Here is a 15,596-nt window from a genome sequence, read left to right as displayed (position 1 = left end):
TAAGGACGGATGCACCAGAGTCAACTACCATATACGACCAACCACTTCCCTCACGGGTGTTAGAGTCCCTTTTACTGCTGCTGCAGGGGGACATTATTTCACCTGCCCATCCTTGTAAAGGGACTTGCAAAGGGGCGGGACGCAACGTCATCATGATGTGGCGGACACGCCTCCATCACAACAGAGTGACGGGGCGTAGCGCCAGAGGACGGAGTGTGACTACTGTACCGTACTTATCGTCGCACGCTCGCCCCCCGATCGATGAAGCATGATGCATAGGGACAAGATAAGATGACCACTCCACGACGCAGGATTTGGACGGTGGTCATCGGAAGGCCCTGACTGACAGAGTTGGTGGCCCCGACTGACAGAGCTGGCGACCCCGACCGGCGAAGCAAGGAACACTCTTTGTTTCTACCTTACTCTTTCTATCTACCTAGGTTCCCCTGTAATGGAGACCCCCTTGGGTTATAAAAGGGAGGGTCATCCTCCTAGGAAAGGGATTCAGATCAGACATCCTATCTCTCGATAGATCTCGACCTATCGGATCATCCACTCGCAAGCCTGTAACTTCTCAAACCCTCACGAGCACCTGAGTTCAAGCAATACAACCAACTACCCCCGACTATACGTAGGGCATGATTGCTTGGATCAGTATAAATCTTTAGTTATTATGTATTAGGCCACCTCCAATCACGACGCGTGATATACACTTCGAGTTGTTGGCCATTTGCGGAACCGACAATAATATGCATAACATAGTTTTTAAAAAGCTAGTTCTAATAGAACACTTCGTTCATCTGATATTCTATTTCCGGAACCACTATACCGAATCTAAAGGGAAAATTTTCATTTACAATCCCTAATTGTTTGGTTTCCTTTTTAACTCCCTACAAAATATTGGATCAATTTGCTCATTTTATGAGTTTTTGCTGGGTTTCCAAATTTTATGATGTTATCTTCATGAATCTTTCATTATTATATTTATCAATTGGGAGCATTTTCATATTAATTTAACCCTCGAGTTTTGAAAATACAAGAAAAGTTGTGGCATGAAATTATTTAAGTATTTTTGTAACATAGGTTGCAATGTGACGTACATCCCATAAAATTGATATCCAAAACATAACTTATATCAGCATAAACAAAAACGAGAAAAATCTTGTTGGGATAAATCGGATCAATTGAATAGTGGGACTACATTGAGTTATATTTGTTAGAGTGTGTAAAATGTACAAAGCTAATTGATTGGGATGAAAAAATAGGTATTAAACGTTGGCCATATCACTACCAAAAATTAATTTATAAGGTTTTTTAGTCTAGCATTGCATACTGATTTTCAATGTATGTTTATCTAGGGTCTAGGGACTTTCTTCCCCCATAAGGTTAGACAAGTTAACGATTAAGTCTTGTTGTTAATATTTGAGTTTCATTAGAGTAAAACAAGGCTAATGGAAAAATCGTGATGACAAGCTAACATACCAATAATGCTTGTCTATGGATAGGGCGGCAAAATGATGATGTGGCAGAATTTTACTGCTGGTGGATTTGATTGTTGTTAAGAATTAAATGTATAAATTAATGATTGTTGCTAACATAGACGTGTTGGACATGGAAGCAGATGCAATAAGAACCCTCCATTTCCATCCTCATATGAGACATCTTAAGATGCCATTCGGATAATACTCCTTTAGCAAAAATGCTCATAGGTGGTTGAGTAGTGGTCGTTTGAAGCTCTCTAATAAATGATGTGGTAAAATTCTACTTGATCTGGAATAATATGGAAGTGTTTTTTTAGCAGTATTTTTGTGTTTGCGAACATGCTTTGAGCCATTTTATTGTCTTACTCATGAGTGTTTACATTGTTTAAACGTTTGTATCTTGGCCAATGACTACAATGCGGTTTTTGCGGTCAGGTCGTGGCACTTGGTGCCATGTCTTCTAACTATCTTTTGCAGTAATTCTAATTGACCATAAAATTATAATGAGATGTTAGACATTATAACTTCATTATAACTATAATGAGTGTTTACATTATATGTCTTCCAGCTATCCCAGAATATATCTATTTTTAGATTTTTCTCATATAGATAAGAAGAATGGCTTGCATTTACTTTTATCTTTCTTTGGTCATCTACATGTTGCATGAGTAGTGTGTTGTTCTTAAGCTTGCAAGGTAATCATGGTATGAAATAGGGCTAAATATTTGTTGCTAATGTACTCGGTCATCTTTATTTCTGATTACACACATGCACATACATATGATCAACATGGAGAGAGCAACTCTTAAGGTGGTGTTCATGGGGTGAGATTTTTATGAAGTGACAGATGTGCGCCCATTCCTAATTGATTATTTATTCAGAAGAGTAGACTGTCACTATTTAATGCTATACCCTAGGAAATCATACCCATAATCTCACAAGGACCATATTTTGCTAGCAAGAAAGGGTTGCCAAAGTCCTAGGGTGTGGTACGTTCATGGTGGCGGCACAATGGAACCTCTTCTGTAGCTATGAGGGGCGAGCCCATGGTGGACAAGACTTGCTGGATCACCTTATATAGGTATGTAGATGGCCTCTCAATCCTTACATATGATTCCAATAAAATCCAATGGCTAATGACTGATTTCCTCCTTCATAGTAGGTTCCTTAAGTGCCAATGAACATTCAAAATAAGTCCCAAAACTGAATCCAAGTTGAAATGTAAAAGTTAGGATTTCAACAAGGTCCCTACCTCAAGGTGACTATGATGGCATTATAACCAACACTAGAGTTGATTATACTGGACCCTTCCATTTTCTGTGTTTGCTCTACTCCGTGCATCTTGTCTTCACCCAAAATGTATCATACTCACTTAATTTGAATTTACAAGGTGGTTTTAGTTTCTTTAGGCCAAGGTCTTGTCCAATAGTTGCTAATAACTAAATATTTTTAATATGAATCTAGTTCTATTTTTTTAATAAGGTACTTGAAGAGCGTGGAAAATTGACATGACATTTGATAAAGATGAATATTGTACCAAAAATTGTAGCTTTTGATGAGATTGAGAACTAAAACTTTGTTGCTATGAATTTTTGATGTTATTAAGATAATCAAATAATTGAAATAAGTTTACAACTACTAAATCTGACATCTATAACTCCTCTAAATCTCCTCCTAGTAGTATCATTTCGCTTTGGTTCATCCATGGGAGTTCTAAAACACCATATCCTACATGAAAAAATTAAAATGTATCTATAAGATGAAATGATAGAACATGCACCTGTAAGTGTTTACACATAATTATTGTGTTTAGTGCATCATTTACAATGAAAGCATATGTGGGAAGAGACATATAGAAAAGCATTATGCATTTAAAAATACAAAATTAAACAATGCAATAGATTAATTCATAGTAGCCTAAAATTAGCATCGAGATTGATGATGACCTAGCAGGGCTATTGTCTTGCGAGACCCTCTATCCAAGCTTGCAGTGTGGCCACAGGTGTTTATACTTTATACACGTGTGGAGTAGTTCGTACCAAGATGCACACTACTACCATCACTGAGAGAATGCTAATAAAGATTAGAAACACGTAGAAAAACCTTAATACACATTTACTTTAAACTTGTGTAGATCTTATATGTACTTGAGCCCTTATTAGTCTTTAAAGCTCTATGCATCATGCTCTTACGGTATAATGTCCTTTTAACTGGGTGCCAAAATTTAGTGTCTAGGGGTAGTACTTTTCACCAAAATGATGGTAAAAGGATCTTATTTATGAACATTTGCTAGATCTAAGGTGACTCATATCACGCAAATCTATAGGGTCCCAAAGTTTCAGAAGAAATTTTGGTTAGGCTTGATGATTTAGTGTTTGGTTTGGGAGTTTGCCTTATTCCTTTAGTTTAGATACATGATCATGAGGCTAGCATGTGGGAGGGTAACTGTGGCACCATGTTGGTGCCATTAACCTTTGTGTTGTTTAGGAGGTTTGAAAATGTACCAGCAACTAATTGTCTAAGGCAGGTTAGGGGATGTTTGATCAAAATAGCTAAAATAATTTGTATCCTATCCAAACAATCCAGATTCTTGTGTAGATTATAAAATCCAACTACCAGATTATTATAATCCCACCATCTCCCTCTACCCTGCTATTTCGAGAGTATAGACACAATAAACCCTCGAACTACCTTGTAATCCAGAGATCCAAACAAGCCAGCTATTTATAATCTAGAATGCAGATTTTTATGATCCTATAGCTACTATCCACATTCTTATAATTTGTATCACATCCAAGCTGGACCTTAGTTGGCAACAGAAAGTGATGATGATCCGGAAAAGTGACAATAAATTGTGAAGCAGGAATCGTCGGAGACAACATATAACAGGAGAAGGAAATTGAGCTCACCTGAATTAAGAAATAAAGATGTTGATGTTGAACGGAGGGGATGTGGAGGTGCCCAAGCTATCAAGTGATGGTACTTGGTGCAATGGCAGGTTGATGTATGTGGGGAGCGTTAGCTGTGGCGTACAGGTCTGGAGAGGCCGAAACAATGAAAGGCGACAGGAGGACAGTAGGAATAAAGTTAAAAGGTGGAGACAGGGGTAGGTCCGTATTGGATTTAGACATGATGGATCTATAAACAGCTCAAACAAATACAAGATCTGAAATGATCTAAGATAGATTTGACTGCTAATTTCTTGAAAAAGTAAGCTAAGGGGATGTTTGGTTCCAGAGTGCTAAACTTTAGCATTGTCACGTCAAAAAGAATCTTATCATTTAGAAGTATTAAATAAACTCTAATTACAAAACGAATTGTAAAATTTTCGGACTAATTCGCGAGACGAATCTAATGAGGTATATTAATCCATGATTAGCGGATAGTTACTGTAGCAAATTATGGATTAATTAGGCTCATTAAATTCGTCTCGAAAAAGTATTATAAATAGATTTTATTAAATACTTCTAAATAGCAAGATTCTTGTTTGATGTGGCTAAATTTTAGCCCCTGTGAACCAAATAGGGCCTAAGATTTTGTCAAATCCGGGCCCACAGGACTGCGCACATGGCCTACATTTACAATATAAGAGGTGAGATATGGTCCACACACTACACCAGTTGTAACTACTCGTAGCATAGTAGGACTAATCATACAATAGTAAAACTAGTCGGAGACAGTAGGAAACTAACCGAAAAGTACCCAGGTAGGGTTCCTAGGCTCGTATCCGACTGAAACTTCCATGTAACCCTGTTCCCCCAGACTTACCCCATACTATATAAGGGCGGGCAGGGGTCCCCTCCAAACATGAGATCACCCGATCACCATTTAAGGCAATACAAACCACACAGGACGTAGGGTATTATGCTCTCGGAGGCCCGAACCTGTCTAAACTTTATGTTCCTTGCACCTTCAAATTTCTGATCTTGGTGATAGACTACCTACAAACTCACCACCTTGGGGGTATCCCTCGTTGGGCGTGGTGGTAAAACACCGACAGCTGGCGCGCTAGGTAGGGGTGTTCATCGAGCATCCACCGGAGAACTCGATAGCATCGTTCAATTTCACCAGCGTTGTGCTCGATTAGGGCACGGCGTTCACTTTCGGCTCCTGATTCTGCATCGCCAACGTTCATGGTGGTTTCAACAGCCACCTTGCCGACACCAGAGAGCCGACGGGCATCTGCTCCAACATCCTGCCGCGACATCTACGACCTCGCCGATGATCTCGGCGAAATTTGACTTTCCGATCTAATCGGAAACCGTAAGGACGAGTCTGGATCCAACTTGTCTCCTACTCGTGATCGGCTCGCGCTGCCGTGACGATGACTACCACTGATCACTACTGCAAGTCCATACCGGCTACTTCCTCTCCAATCAAGCGTCGGCCCAAGACAGCCACTACATCCGGGGGCGAAACGCGCTATGGTCTACGGCTATCAGGGATCAGGTGCCTAACATAATAGGCTACCTACCCAAGAATATTATGCGACCCAGCAAGAGCAAAACGCGAAAAATTTTACATGCATTTTACAATACCAGGATTTGCTCCCAACGCAATATCATGTATATCAGTTACAACATATTTTTATGTTTACCTTGCAGGGGACTTGATCTGGACCATCCCGCTGGGCGAGTCGGATTCAATTCCGACTAGTTGGCTTCATCAACAATCGCCAACGACTACTTCGACTTCACGATAACGCTCGGCTACACGTCCCCGACTACAATGACTATTTATTTCGTCTACAAGACTAGTCGGAAATGACTATGCTTGGCGAGACACTAGCGACTACTTCGAGTAGTCGGAAACTATTATGCTTGGCGACACGCTGGCAACTACCCCATCTACTGGTTCACGACTGGTACTATGTGGAGTTTACTGCATGGGCTCGCTCTCATACTTCCAGTATTACTCCATCTACTGGTTCACGACTGGTACTACATGGAGTTTACTGCATGGGCTCGCTCCTATACTTACAGTACTACTCCGTTTATTGGTTCACAACTGGTACTGCATGCAGTTTACTGTAAGGACATCGCTTCCATACTGCTAGTACTACTCCATTTACTGATTCACGACTATTACTATGTGCAGTTTACTGAAGGGGTCTTGCTCCCGTGACACTATGTTTACTAGTTCCCAACTAGTTTTACGCGTCGTCAGCTACTTTGACTACTGGTCTCGCCTACAAAATTAGTCGGAATCGATTCCGACTAGACGGCTTCATTGGCGGTTCAAGATCCAGTGGCAACTTGACTAATGCCTAGGCTCGGGGGCTGGCGCCACCGACTACTAGGTGTATCTTGTGCGACTCATCTAGCTCTGAAGCTTGGGGGCTGAATACGACACGGCTCTCGGCGAACAAGGTTGATTTGAGCGGTAATTTAGGCCGCTTTTTGAGAAGTTACTTGTTTAACCATTTTTTTGGAATGCATCTCGAAAAAAGAGGTTTTCGAATTTCTGAACCAATTTGCCCATCTTAACCATCAAATTTTTACCGTCATTGCATGCCACGATTCTTTGGATCCTTTATTCCAAACCTTGGGAATTTGGATTCAAGGTTCGGAGGCTGTGGGACACATGTCATCAACGACTTATTTTTCAAATCTTTTGAAAGATAAGGACATAAGACTCAGGACTAAATTGACCCTCAGCCTGATTCAACGAGTCAACCTAAGGCTGGGTACTACTCCATATGGAGCATGAGTTCAATTGCACCCGATATAAAAGAAGACTTGACGGAGCATGAATACCCCACAGTCTCGATGCAGCTAAAGAAGTACTTGGAAGCCACCTTTAAGAAGGAGTTTGGGAGGACTCGAAGACGCGTTCAGAAGTACTCGGAAGGTTGCAGTACTCAACTACGAAGAGCTCGGATGCTTGTCAGATCCGGGCCCACGGATGCGTTCAGAAGTACTCGGAAGGATAAAGGGTGGGACATGGCTCATACCCTACACCTCGTAATATAGTAGGACTACTCATACAGTAGTGAAACTAGTTGGAGAGAGTAGAAAACTACCCGAAAAGTATTCGGGTAGGTCTCCTGAGCTCGTATCCGATTAGAATTTCCATGTAACCATGTCCCCCCGGACTATGGGTGAACAGGGACCTCTCCAAACAGGATATCACCCGATCACCACCTAAGACAATACAAACCACAAAGGACGTAGAGTATTACACTGTCGGTGGTCCGAACCTGTCTAAACTTTATGTTCCTTGCACCTTCGAGTTCCTGATCTCGCCGACACCCTACCTACAAACTCACCATCTCGGGGTGTCCCTCGGCGGGCGTGACGGTAAAACATCGACAGATTTGTTGTTGTAGGCATATCAGAAGAGCGGCATTAAGTTCTTGCCTCTGTACTATAACACACAAATCTTGATGCATGCTATCTGATGATAATGAGCCAGAGCACATTCTCCCCTTGAGGGCAAGGAAACCATGCACTGGCTGCCCATTTAACCGTTTAATTTGTGCCTAAGTATTAGTGCATGCTGCTTATAAACGACAGTGTAGTAGCTTACTCAGGAGGACCAGCCTCTGCCAGACTTGTCACTTGTTCAGTAGCACTGACATAGAAGAGAGATCACAGAGAAAACAAAGAAAAAGGGACATCGCTGTATTTCCCTCCATTACGAGGATACGCCCGGATGAGCTAGCGAACGTCCAGCGGTAGCCGGTAGCCCCCTTCGTCAGCGTCTCTCTGGCAAGCCGGCGCGCGGACACGCCGCGCGCGGGTGCAGCCGAAGCGCCTACGCAGGCAGGCCTGCGTTGGTTTCCAGCGGAGCAAGGCCCAGGCAGGCAACCACCCCCGGCCGCCGCGCAGCCCAAGCTCGCAGGCATGCGCGGCGCCCCGGACGTGGCGCGGCCGGCGCCCTCCACGGCGACTCCTACAAACTCACGGTGGTGGACCACCCGCGACGCCCACGGTCGCCTATATATACATATATATATGTATCATCTCCAGAGCCTCTACCGTCCAGAGGGAGTACTGTTAGGCACGTACTACAACGCCGGCCGATGGCTAAGGTACGATGACGATATATATATATATATATATATATATATATATATATATATAGATGTTGGGTGCTCGTATCATCTCTGTTTCTTTCCCGATGCATGTGATGCTTTGCTTGAGCATGGCAACATCCATGTTTTTTTCTCTTCGTTGATGCGAGTGATTCTTCTGAATTTCTTGTAACATTCCACTGTTTTGATAATTGATTCCTCGTGCCGCGACGGAACGAATGGATGCGCAGGGGACGAAGCCGGAGGGTGGCGGTGATGGCGGCGCTCCCAAGGCTGCCGGGAAGGGCGGCGGCGACGTGCCTGCGGCGGCGGCGGCCGGGGAGGAGGTGGTGATCAGCGCGCCGGTGCACTGCGTCGGCTGCGCCCGGAAGCTGCGTCGCTCCCTGCAGCGCCTCGACGGTAAAACGGGCAGCGACTAAGTTTTTTTTTTACTGCGTCCTATTCCCTGTTTCCATTTCTTACCGAGGTGGATCTCAGGGGTTGGAGAGGTGATCGTGGATAGCATGACCGACAGGGTGGTCCTGCGAGGGCCAAAGGCGGCGGAGAACGCGGCGGGGGCTGTGAAGGTCGTGGAGAGGAGGACCGGGGGGAAGGCCGTGCTGGTGAGCCCGGCGCCGGAGAAGCTGCCGCCGCCGGCGGCGGCGGCGAAGGGTGAAAAAACCAAGAAAGACGATGGTGGGAACAAGGACGTGACCAACGAGCTACCGGAAATTGACATGGTATACTACTCATATCGTTCAAGATAACTGTGGTTTAATAAATCATGTAACCTTTCAATAATTTTGTTCGTTTCCTTCAGAAAAAATAAATAATTTTGGTTTCATGCCCAGAAAATGGTGGTTGTACTGAGGATCAACTTGCACTGCGACGCCTGCTGCGAGGAGATCAAGCGGAGGATACTTCGAATCAAAGGTGTCGATCGAGATTTATTATTTCAAGAAATAAAATGCTAATATGAGATCAGGACAGTTGCTTATTGTTTCATTTGATTGGCTGATCAGGCGTTGAGGACGCCGTGCCGCACCTGAAATCCTCGCAGATGATGGTGAAGGGGGTGGTGGAGCCGGCGACGCTGGTCGGCTTCATCCACAACCGCACGGGGAGGAAAGCCGCCATCTTCAGGGCGGAGCCGCTGGAGCCGCCGCCAGCACCCAAGTCGCCACCCAAGGACGCACCGCCGGTCGATGCCCAGACCAAGAAAGATGGCCCGTCTGACAACAATGGAGAGAAGAAGGATGGACAAGAGAACGGGAACAAGGAGGAGGAGCCACAGGAGGAGAAGAAGGGAGGAGGAGGAGGAGAGGACGACAAGAACCCCAAAGCAGAGAAACAAAGCGGCCGCGACGGCGCCGCCGAGGAGCAGGAAGAGGCCCACGGCGGAGCGGCGAAGGACGACGACGCCGCCGGCGACGGGGTTGTGCTGGAGAACCACAAGAAGGACGACCGCCTGTTCACCGTGCCGCTCCCGGCCGGCGTCGTCACGGTGGCGCCGGAGGTGGCCCTCGACAACGCCGTCGCCGCCCCATACTGCTACTCCTACTCCTACCCGTCCTACTATCCCTACGCGCACCCGTCGTACCACTTCCAGTATCCGCAGCCGTACTACCCGCCGCCGTACGCGTACGCCGGCGGGCCTGACGTGTACGGGTGCCCACGCTATCCGCCGGAGGCGTTCACCGAGGAGAACCCAAACGCGTGCGCCATCGTGTGATCATGGGGTAAATAAAGGGGCAAAAGAAAAAAAAGGCTCGGGCTTGTGTATATTTGACCAAATAATTAATCAGTATATAGAAACTGTGTATAATAAATGGATTGCCTGCGTTCATGCTACTAAAATTTCTTAGCTAATTAAGTTCAGAAAAGAACTTAACTACAAACCAAAGTCTCCCCAGAAATTTGTTCCACTCACCCACAGTCCCACACCCATGCTTGTACTAGTTTGATGGCCATGTTGGAAAGAAGTGTAGTAAAGTATAAGTGGACAAGGCCAGTACACATGCACATACGCAGATATATGTGAGGAATTCATATACCTGCTTGAAGCTAGGGCCCTAGTTTATTATCCTCACAAGTTTATATATAAGATTCCTAATGCAAACAAGGATAAGGCGGAGACGTGTGAGCATTTGAGTTTCATCAGAGGATTATGCTAAGACATTGCAGATTAAGGCAAGTTAATGAGGTTAAGCTCTACGGTGAAGTTGTGAAGACTGCGCGCTCGAAGAAACTCATCATTCATTCAAGAAATTGGCAGCATTATTGGACAGCCAGCAGAGCCTGCAATACTTCTCTTCAATGTAAGAACACAATGTGCAACCACCGTTTCGGATACAAAAAATGTCTCCTTAATACTGACATATGAACTCATCATCTCAAATTATGCATCGTACATTGATATAAAACAGAAACCACCGATGGCAAAATACGTTCGCAGCGCTTTCCGTTATCCAAAAAAAATAAATCCCATACTGTGTTCAATTCTGAGAAAGAAGAAGAAGAAGAAACAAACAAATCAGCCAGAAGGAGCTATACAAGTAAACAAAAAGATGTGCACAGAGGCTCTTTATCATCTTATTTCTGTAATTCTGTCCATCGTTGATCTAGTACAGCATGAAAAAACACTGTATATATGTATGTTACCTTATACTACAAAAAGATACATATAGAGGGGCAAAAACACCAACGCCGTTAAACCACCACTGGAAAAATTAAACACATACATGGAAGCAGCTAAATTTAATTTACTCTACGGGGTCGGGTTTGGTGGAGTAGACATGGACGCCGATGGCCACGATGACGATGGTGAGGATGCAGAAGTAGAGGATGGTGTGGACGAGGATGGAGAGGGCGCTGGTGCCCATGTTCCCGAACTCCACCACCCTGAACCTCGCCGGCAGCTGGAACAGGAATCCCGGCGACAGCAGGATGAACAGCACCACCGCCACGATGATCGGCCCCCAGTCCGTCGTCACCATCTCTCTCTCACACACACAAGGTTGCTGTGTCCAAGGTATTCTGGATGAGATTCACGACGACATCGTCGTCGTTCCGGGAGAGGCAATAAGCGGCCAAGAAATGCCATCCTTGGGAAGCAAGCAACCGAAATGCGGCAGCAGAAAGAGAAAGGCGAGTCATGACTAGCTCAGCTTTGACAGGTCGCCAGTTTGCCAGCCGCTTTAGCTTTCTGGTTCTCGAGGCCGCCGGTAGCAAGGAAGAGATCTCGTAGCAAGGCGTTCTGTAGGTTTGCAAACATACAGGTTCCTTTCCGCGGGCGAAGACAATCAGCAACACTACACAAATAAAAAGAGCATCCATCTCTGGTGGTAATTCAATCTGCGCAAAACAAACTTAACATTCTATATACATATTCAGTTATTCACTATACATTTGCATTTCGATACCCCTGCATCATCAAAGTTGGCAAAAACATGCATGATCATGGTGGCCAAAGGCATGTAGCATTGTTGCTGTAATATAATAAATCCATAAACACGTGATCGTGAACAGCCATTATTTCCAATAGGAAGATCCCCAAAACCAAACTCATATGCCACCTAAACTGTTAGAAAACACGGTATACACTATACAGCTTTTAAATCTAGACAATGCAGGTACTTTACATCAGCATGGATCTATGCAAATGCAGGGAATGGTAGACTAATAATAGTCTGTCCTGTACATACTCTCCAGCATTGCTTCTAACGCAACAAAAAGGAAAAATGGCAACGGAATATTGTGCTATGCAAGATCTGCGGATGGGAACGTGTGGACGAAATTATCCCACTTAAACCAACCATTCCATATTTGCATGTAACTTCTTCTCACTCGTTCCATTTTGTCGATCTTTTTTTTTTCTGTACCAATCTTCTTTTTCTCGGTTGCATCTTCTGTTTCCCCAAAAATTCAGGCGTGAAACTGAGCCGAGCATTGTAGGGGACTGAAGAGGCAAACATGGTTTGTGATCCTTAGTTTACGCGTTTCTTGGTTCCTTTTTTCTTTAATTTCTTAGTAAAATGTTGTTTTGATTTCTCTTGTTTAAACTTGTATAGATCGATTGATCCGGGGAAGCTAAAAAGTAAACAGATACGTGGGATCAAGCTGTCGTGGGCCACGTAATTGAATGATTCTTGTGAATGTGGTAAGCCATCTAATTGTTGCCTGCAATCAAATTAAAAAGGTCGAATGTTCTTTACAATATTCACAGGCATTCCGCATCTGTATCTTCTTTTTTTATGTTCATTTCACTTTTCTTATGCAACCTATTCACGGGAGGTCATCAAACTGTATCATTTTTTCAGAAAAAAGATTAAAAAACAACAAATCTGAAACCATGAAAAGTGTGCTTTCCTTCTTCTCTGATTTTGCAAGACTTGCAAGTCAGTAACATGAAGTCTCAGAGAACATGGCGATTCCTTCTGTATATCTACAATAAGGCCAAGTGAAATATAGCTAGAGAGATTGTCTAAAAAAAATCATTGAGAGATTTCACAAGTTTTCTCATTCACAACAGAAAAAAATAATATACATGGCAGGCTTAGTAAATTTTCAAAGAACCCAGATGTTGTTTGTGTTTTGTTGTAAAAAAATTACTGTCTTCTTTTAATATAATTCTTTGGGCTGCTTATTCAACTGTGTAGGAGTAAATAACAGAACAGTCAGACATCATTCGAGGGAGATGCTGCAGTTACAGTTTGAAGCTCGCAGTGTGTCTGCCTCAAAAAAAAGCTCGCAGTGTGTTAAGATTTACAATTAATAATCATATCAGCAGGAGACTACTTGAGTTGATGTTTGTTTCATTTCACAGGAATAGTCACCAAAGACAGGTATCAACAAGTTCTCGTGGCACCACACAATGGTCCATCAGAAGGAAGACCAAAATAGTGGACAAGTGAGCACCAATCCTTCTGTTACCCCTGCCGAAACCAATAACCAAACACCAGCAGACAAGCCCGGCAAGGAGTCAAGCTCCTCATCTGCTGCTTCATCAGAAGACATAGATGACGATGAATTCTTTCAGATAGAGGGTCCAATACTAGGCAGCACACTATCGTTTGGTCAAAACCCAGTAATCACAGATATCAGGCAACAGAGCAGTTCATCTTCAAATCATGGAAGTCATGCCCCCACTGACCCAAAGCAGTCACCATCGGTGCAGGCCATGTCTAGGGCGCCAGATGAGTGTCCAGACCCTAAAAGAATCCCATCGTCCATCTTTGCAAGGTCAAAATCGTCGTCGCCGACGGACTGGAGCGTGACGTCAAATGAATCTCTGTTTAGCATCAATGTTGGGAACGCGAGCTTTTCAAAGGACCATTTCTTCTTGTATGGCAAGTCAGGTGAACTGAGCAACCCCAATGACCCATTGGCGCCACTGCCGCCATTGCCAAGGCCGAGCACCAGCTCTAGCCCCATGAGAAGTGAGAAGGCCAAGATAACCGCACAGGCCAGTGCAAAACTGAAGCCTGCTGCTACCAGGGAAGGGGACCAAGATGGGGATGGCACTACAGATTATATCCATAGCCTGTCACACCGTTCCGATGCTAGCGCAACAAGCTTCGCATTCCCAATGTATGATCTCTCAGCGTTCTATTCCCTTACAAGATTTACCATACAAGTTTTCAATGTTTAAGGTGTTTCGTCAACCCATCATAGATGTAGTGTTTTGAACTGAAACAGTTAATAACTGAATACTAAACAAGTACCAAGTATCTTTTAGTACTTCTTTTTATTTTCAGTTTTTGGTAGAGCATAGACAACCAATCTATCTAATACTAAAGGAAGTATCTGCAAAGTTCAGTTAACATTGCTAAAGAGCATATTGCATACAATACGTCTTTTCTTTGGTGAAAGATGCAGCCAATGATTTCAAAACCAAAGGTGTTAAGTATTTATTCCTAATCAATTACTTGCAATTAATTTCTTCAGATTGGCTAGTGATGAGAGAAATAGTGGATCCGTGAAGGATGACCCTCCTGAGCTTGCGCGGCAAAGCACATCACATTCGCAGTCGTCCCAACAGGCAGAGCCTCCTGCTGAGCAGCAGGAAGCTCCGAAAGTTCAAGCCGAAGCCAAGACACGGGAAGCTGATCAAGAAGCCCCGGAACCAACCCCAGAACTAGCACCGGCGCCGGCACCGGCGTCGGCGGCAGAACCAACGCCGCAACCATCAGCCGCGGCGAAATGGTTTCCTTGCTGCTCTTGCTGCCCATTCTGTTGCTGACGGATCCAATTCCCCTCTCCATGAGCCTCTGTTGAGTTCCTGAAGTAGGAGGAGGCCCGATGTCGGCAATAGGGTTTAAGTAGTAACTGGGTTGATTCTGATCATAGAATTTTAGTGGAAGGAACAACAATCAACCTATTATTATTACTTGCTCTGAGTTGTGTAGATTACACCAATAGATGTACACTGTTATTTCTCTTTTATTAAATTATGACGGTAGCTAGCCAAGTAGTGAGAGAATATGGTAGATGGTGCAATGATGCTTTCCTTTGCCTCAATTTGCACTCAGCTTTAAGCCAAACAGGTTTTGAGAGGCAGTCATAGTCAAGATGCTTGGCTTGTAGCACCAAGTACCCAGGTTTTTCCCCTTGCAAGGAAGTAAAAACCTTTTTTCAGGCTGAACCAGCACCAAGAGTTATTGAATAATTGGATTGATAAAGAAAGAAAAACAAGTCCAAGAACACCTCCCAGTACAGAGGAAAAAAATAAAGAGATAATCTACAGCTCCATAGTACAAAGCTATTGGAACATCAACGCATTCCCAAACAACGCCCTAAGGATCACACCACTGGCCTGATAGCTTAGGATCTTTTAGCAAAAGCATGCATTGAACTCAAAGTTTTAAACAAACTATTCGATTAAATTGTCAACTTTTAGTTCACGTGGTTTGATTTAAAATGTATGATTAACATAAGAATTGTGCTCAATTGTATGTACAACCAGGTTACAGAATGTTTAGCGTTGTTATAAGAAGCACAACATAATCAGCAGTGAGCATGGAGAGACTTGGTCATAATTAATGCACCAAGAAGGAAACCTCACATGAACAGAAACTACTCTTTACTGTCTATGACACCAT

At 43.8% G+C, this 15,596-nt stretch overlaps 3 protein-coding genes across 3 annotated transcripts; 2 read left to right on the top strand and 1 right to left on the bottom strand.

Moving 5' to 3' along the window:
• The first annotated feature begins 8,735 nt into the window (after nt 1-8,735).
• On the top strand, nt 8,736-10,239 carry LOC112880847 (heavy metal-associated isoprenylated plant protein 7-like). The gene is made up of 4 exons (XM_025945588.1): nt 8,736-8,916; nt 8,995-9,236; nt 9,348-9,429; nt 9,519-10,239. The coding sequence occupies exons 1-4, from the start codon at nt 8,736-8,738 to the stop codon at nt 10,226-10,228; spliced, it is 1,215 nt and encodes a 404-aa protein (XP_025801373.1). The 3' UTR covers nt 10,229-10,239.
• Nucleotides 10,240-11,109: 870 nt separating this feature from the next.
• On the bottom strand, nt 11,110-11,576 carry LOC112882980. Its single transcript, XM_025948180.1, has one exon. It carries the CDS (start codon nt 11,490-11,492, stop codon nt 11,259-11,261), a length of 234 nt encoding a protein of 77 aa, XP_025803965.1. The 5' UTR covers nt 11,493-11,576; the 3' UTR covers nt 11,110-11,258.
• Nucleotides 11,577-13,369: 1,793 nt separating this feature from the next.
• Nucleotides 13,370-14,737, top strand: LOC112879363 (cell surface glycoprotein 1-like). The gene is made up of 2 exons (XM_025943602.1): nt 13,370-14,085; nt 14,443-14,737. Exons 1-2 carry the CDS (start codon nt 13,370-13,372, stop codon nt 14,735-14,737), a joined length of 1,011 nt encoding a protein of 336 aa, XP_025799387.1.
• Nucleotides 14,738-15,596: the final 859 nt, after the last annotated feature.

This window comes from Panicum hallii, chromosome 2 (genome assembly GCF_002211085.1).
Source record: "Panicum hallii strain FIL2 chromosome 2, PHallii_v3.1, whole genome shotgun sequence".
Taxonomy (NCBI): Eukaryota; Viridiplantae; Streptophyta; class Magnoliopsida; order Poales; family Poaceae; genus Panicum; species Panicum hallii.
This window is presented reverse-complemented; position numbering and strand designations above follow the sequence as displayed.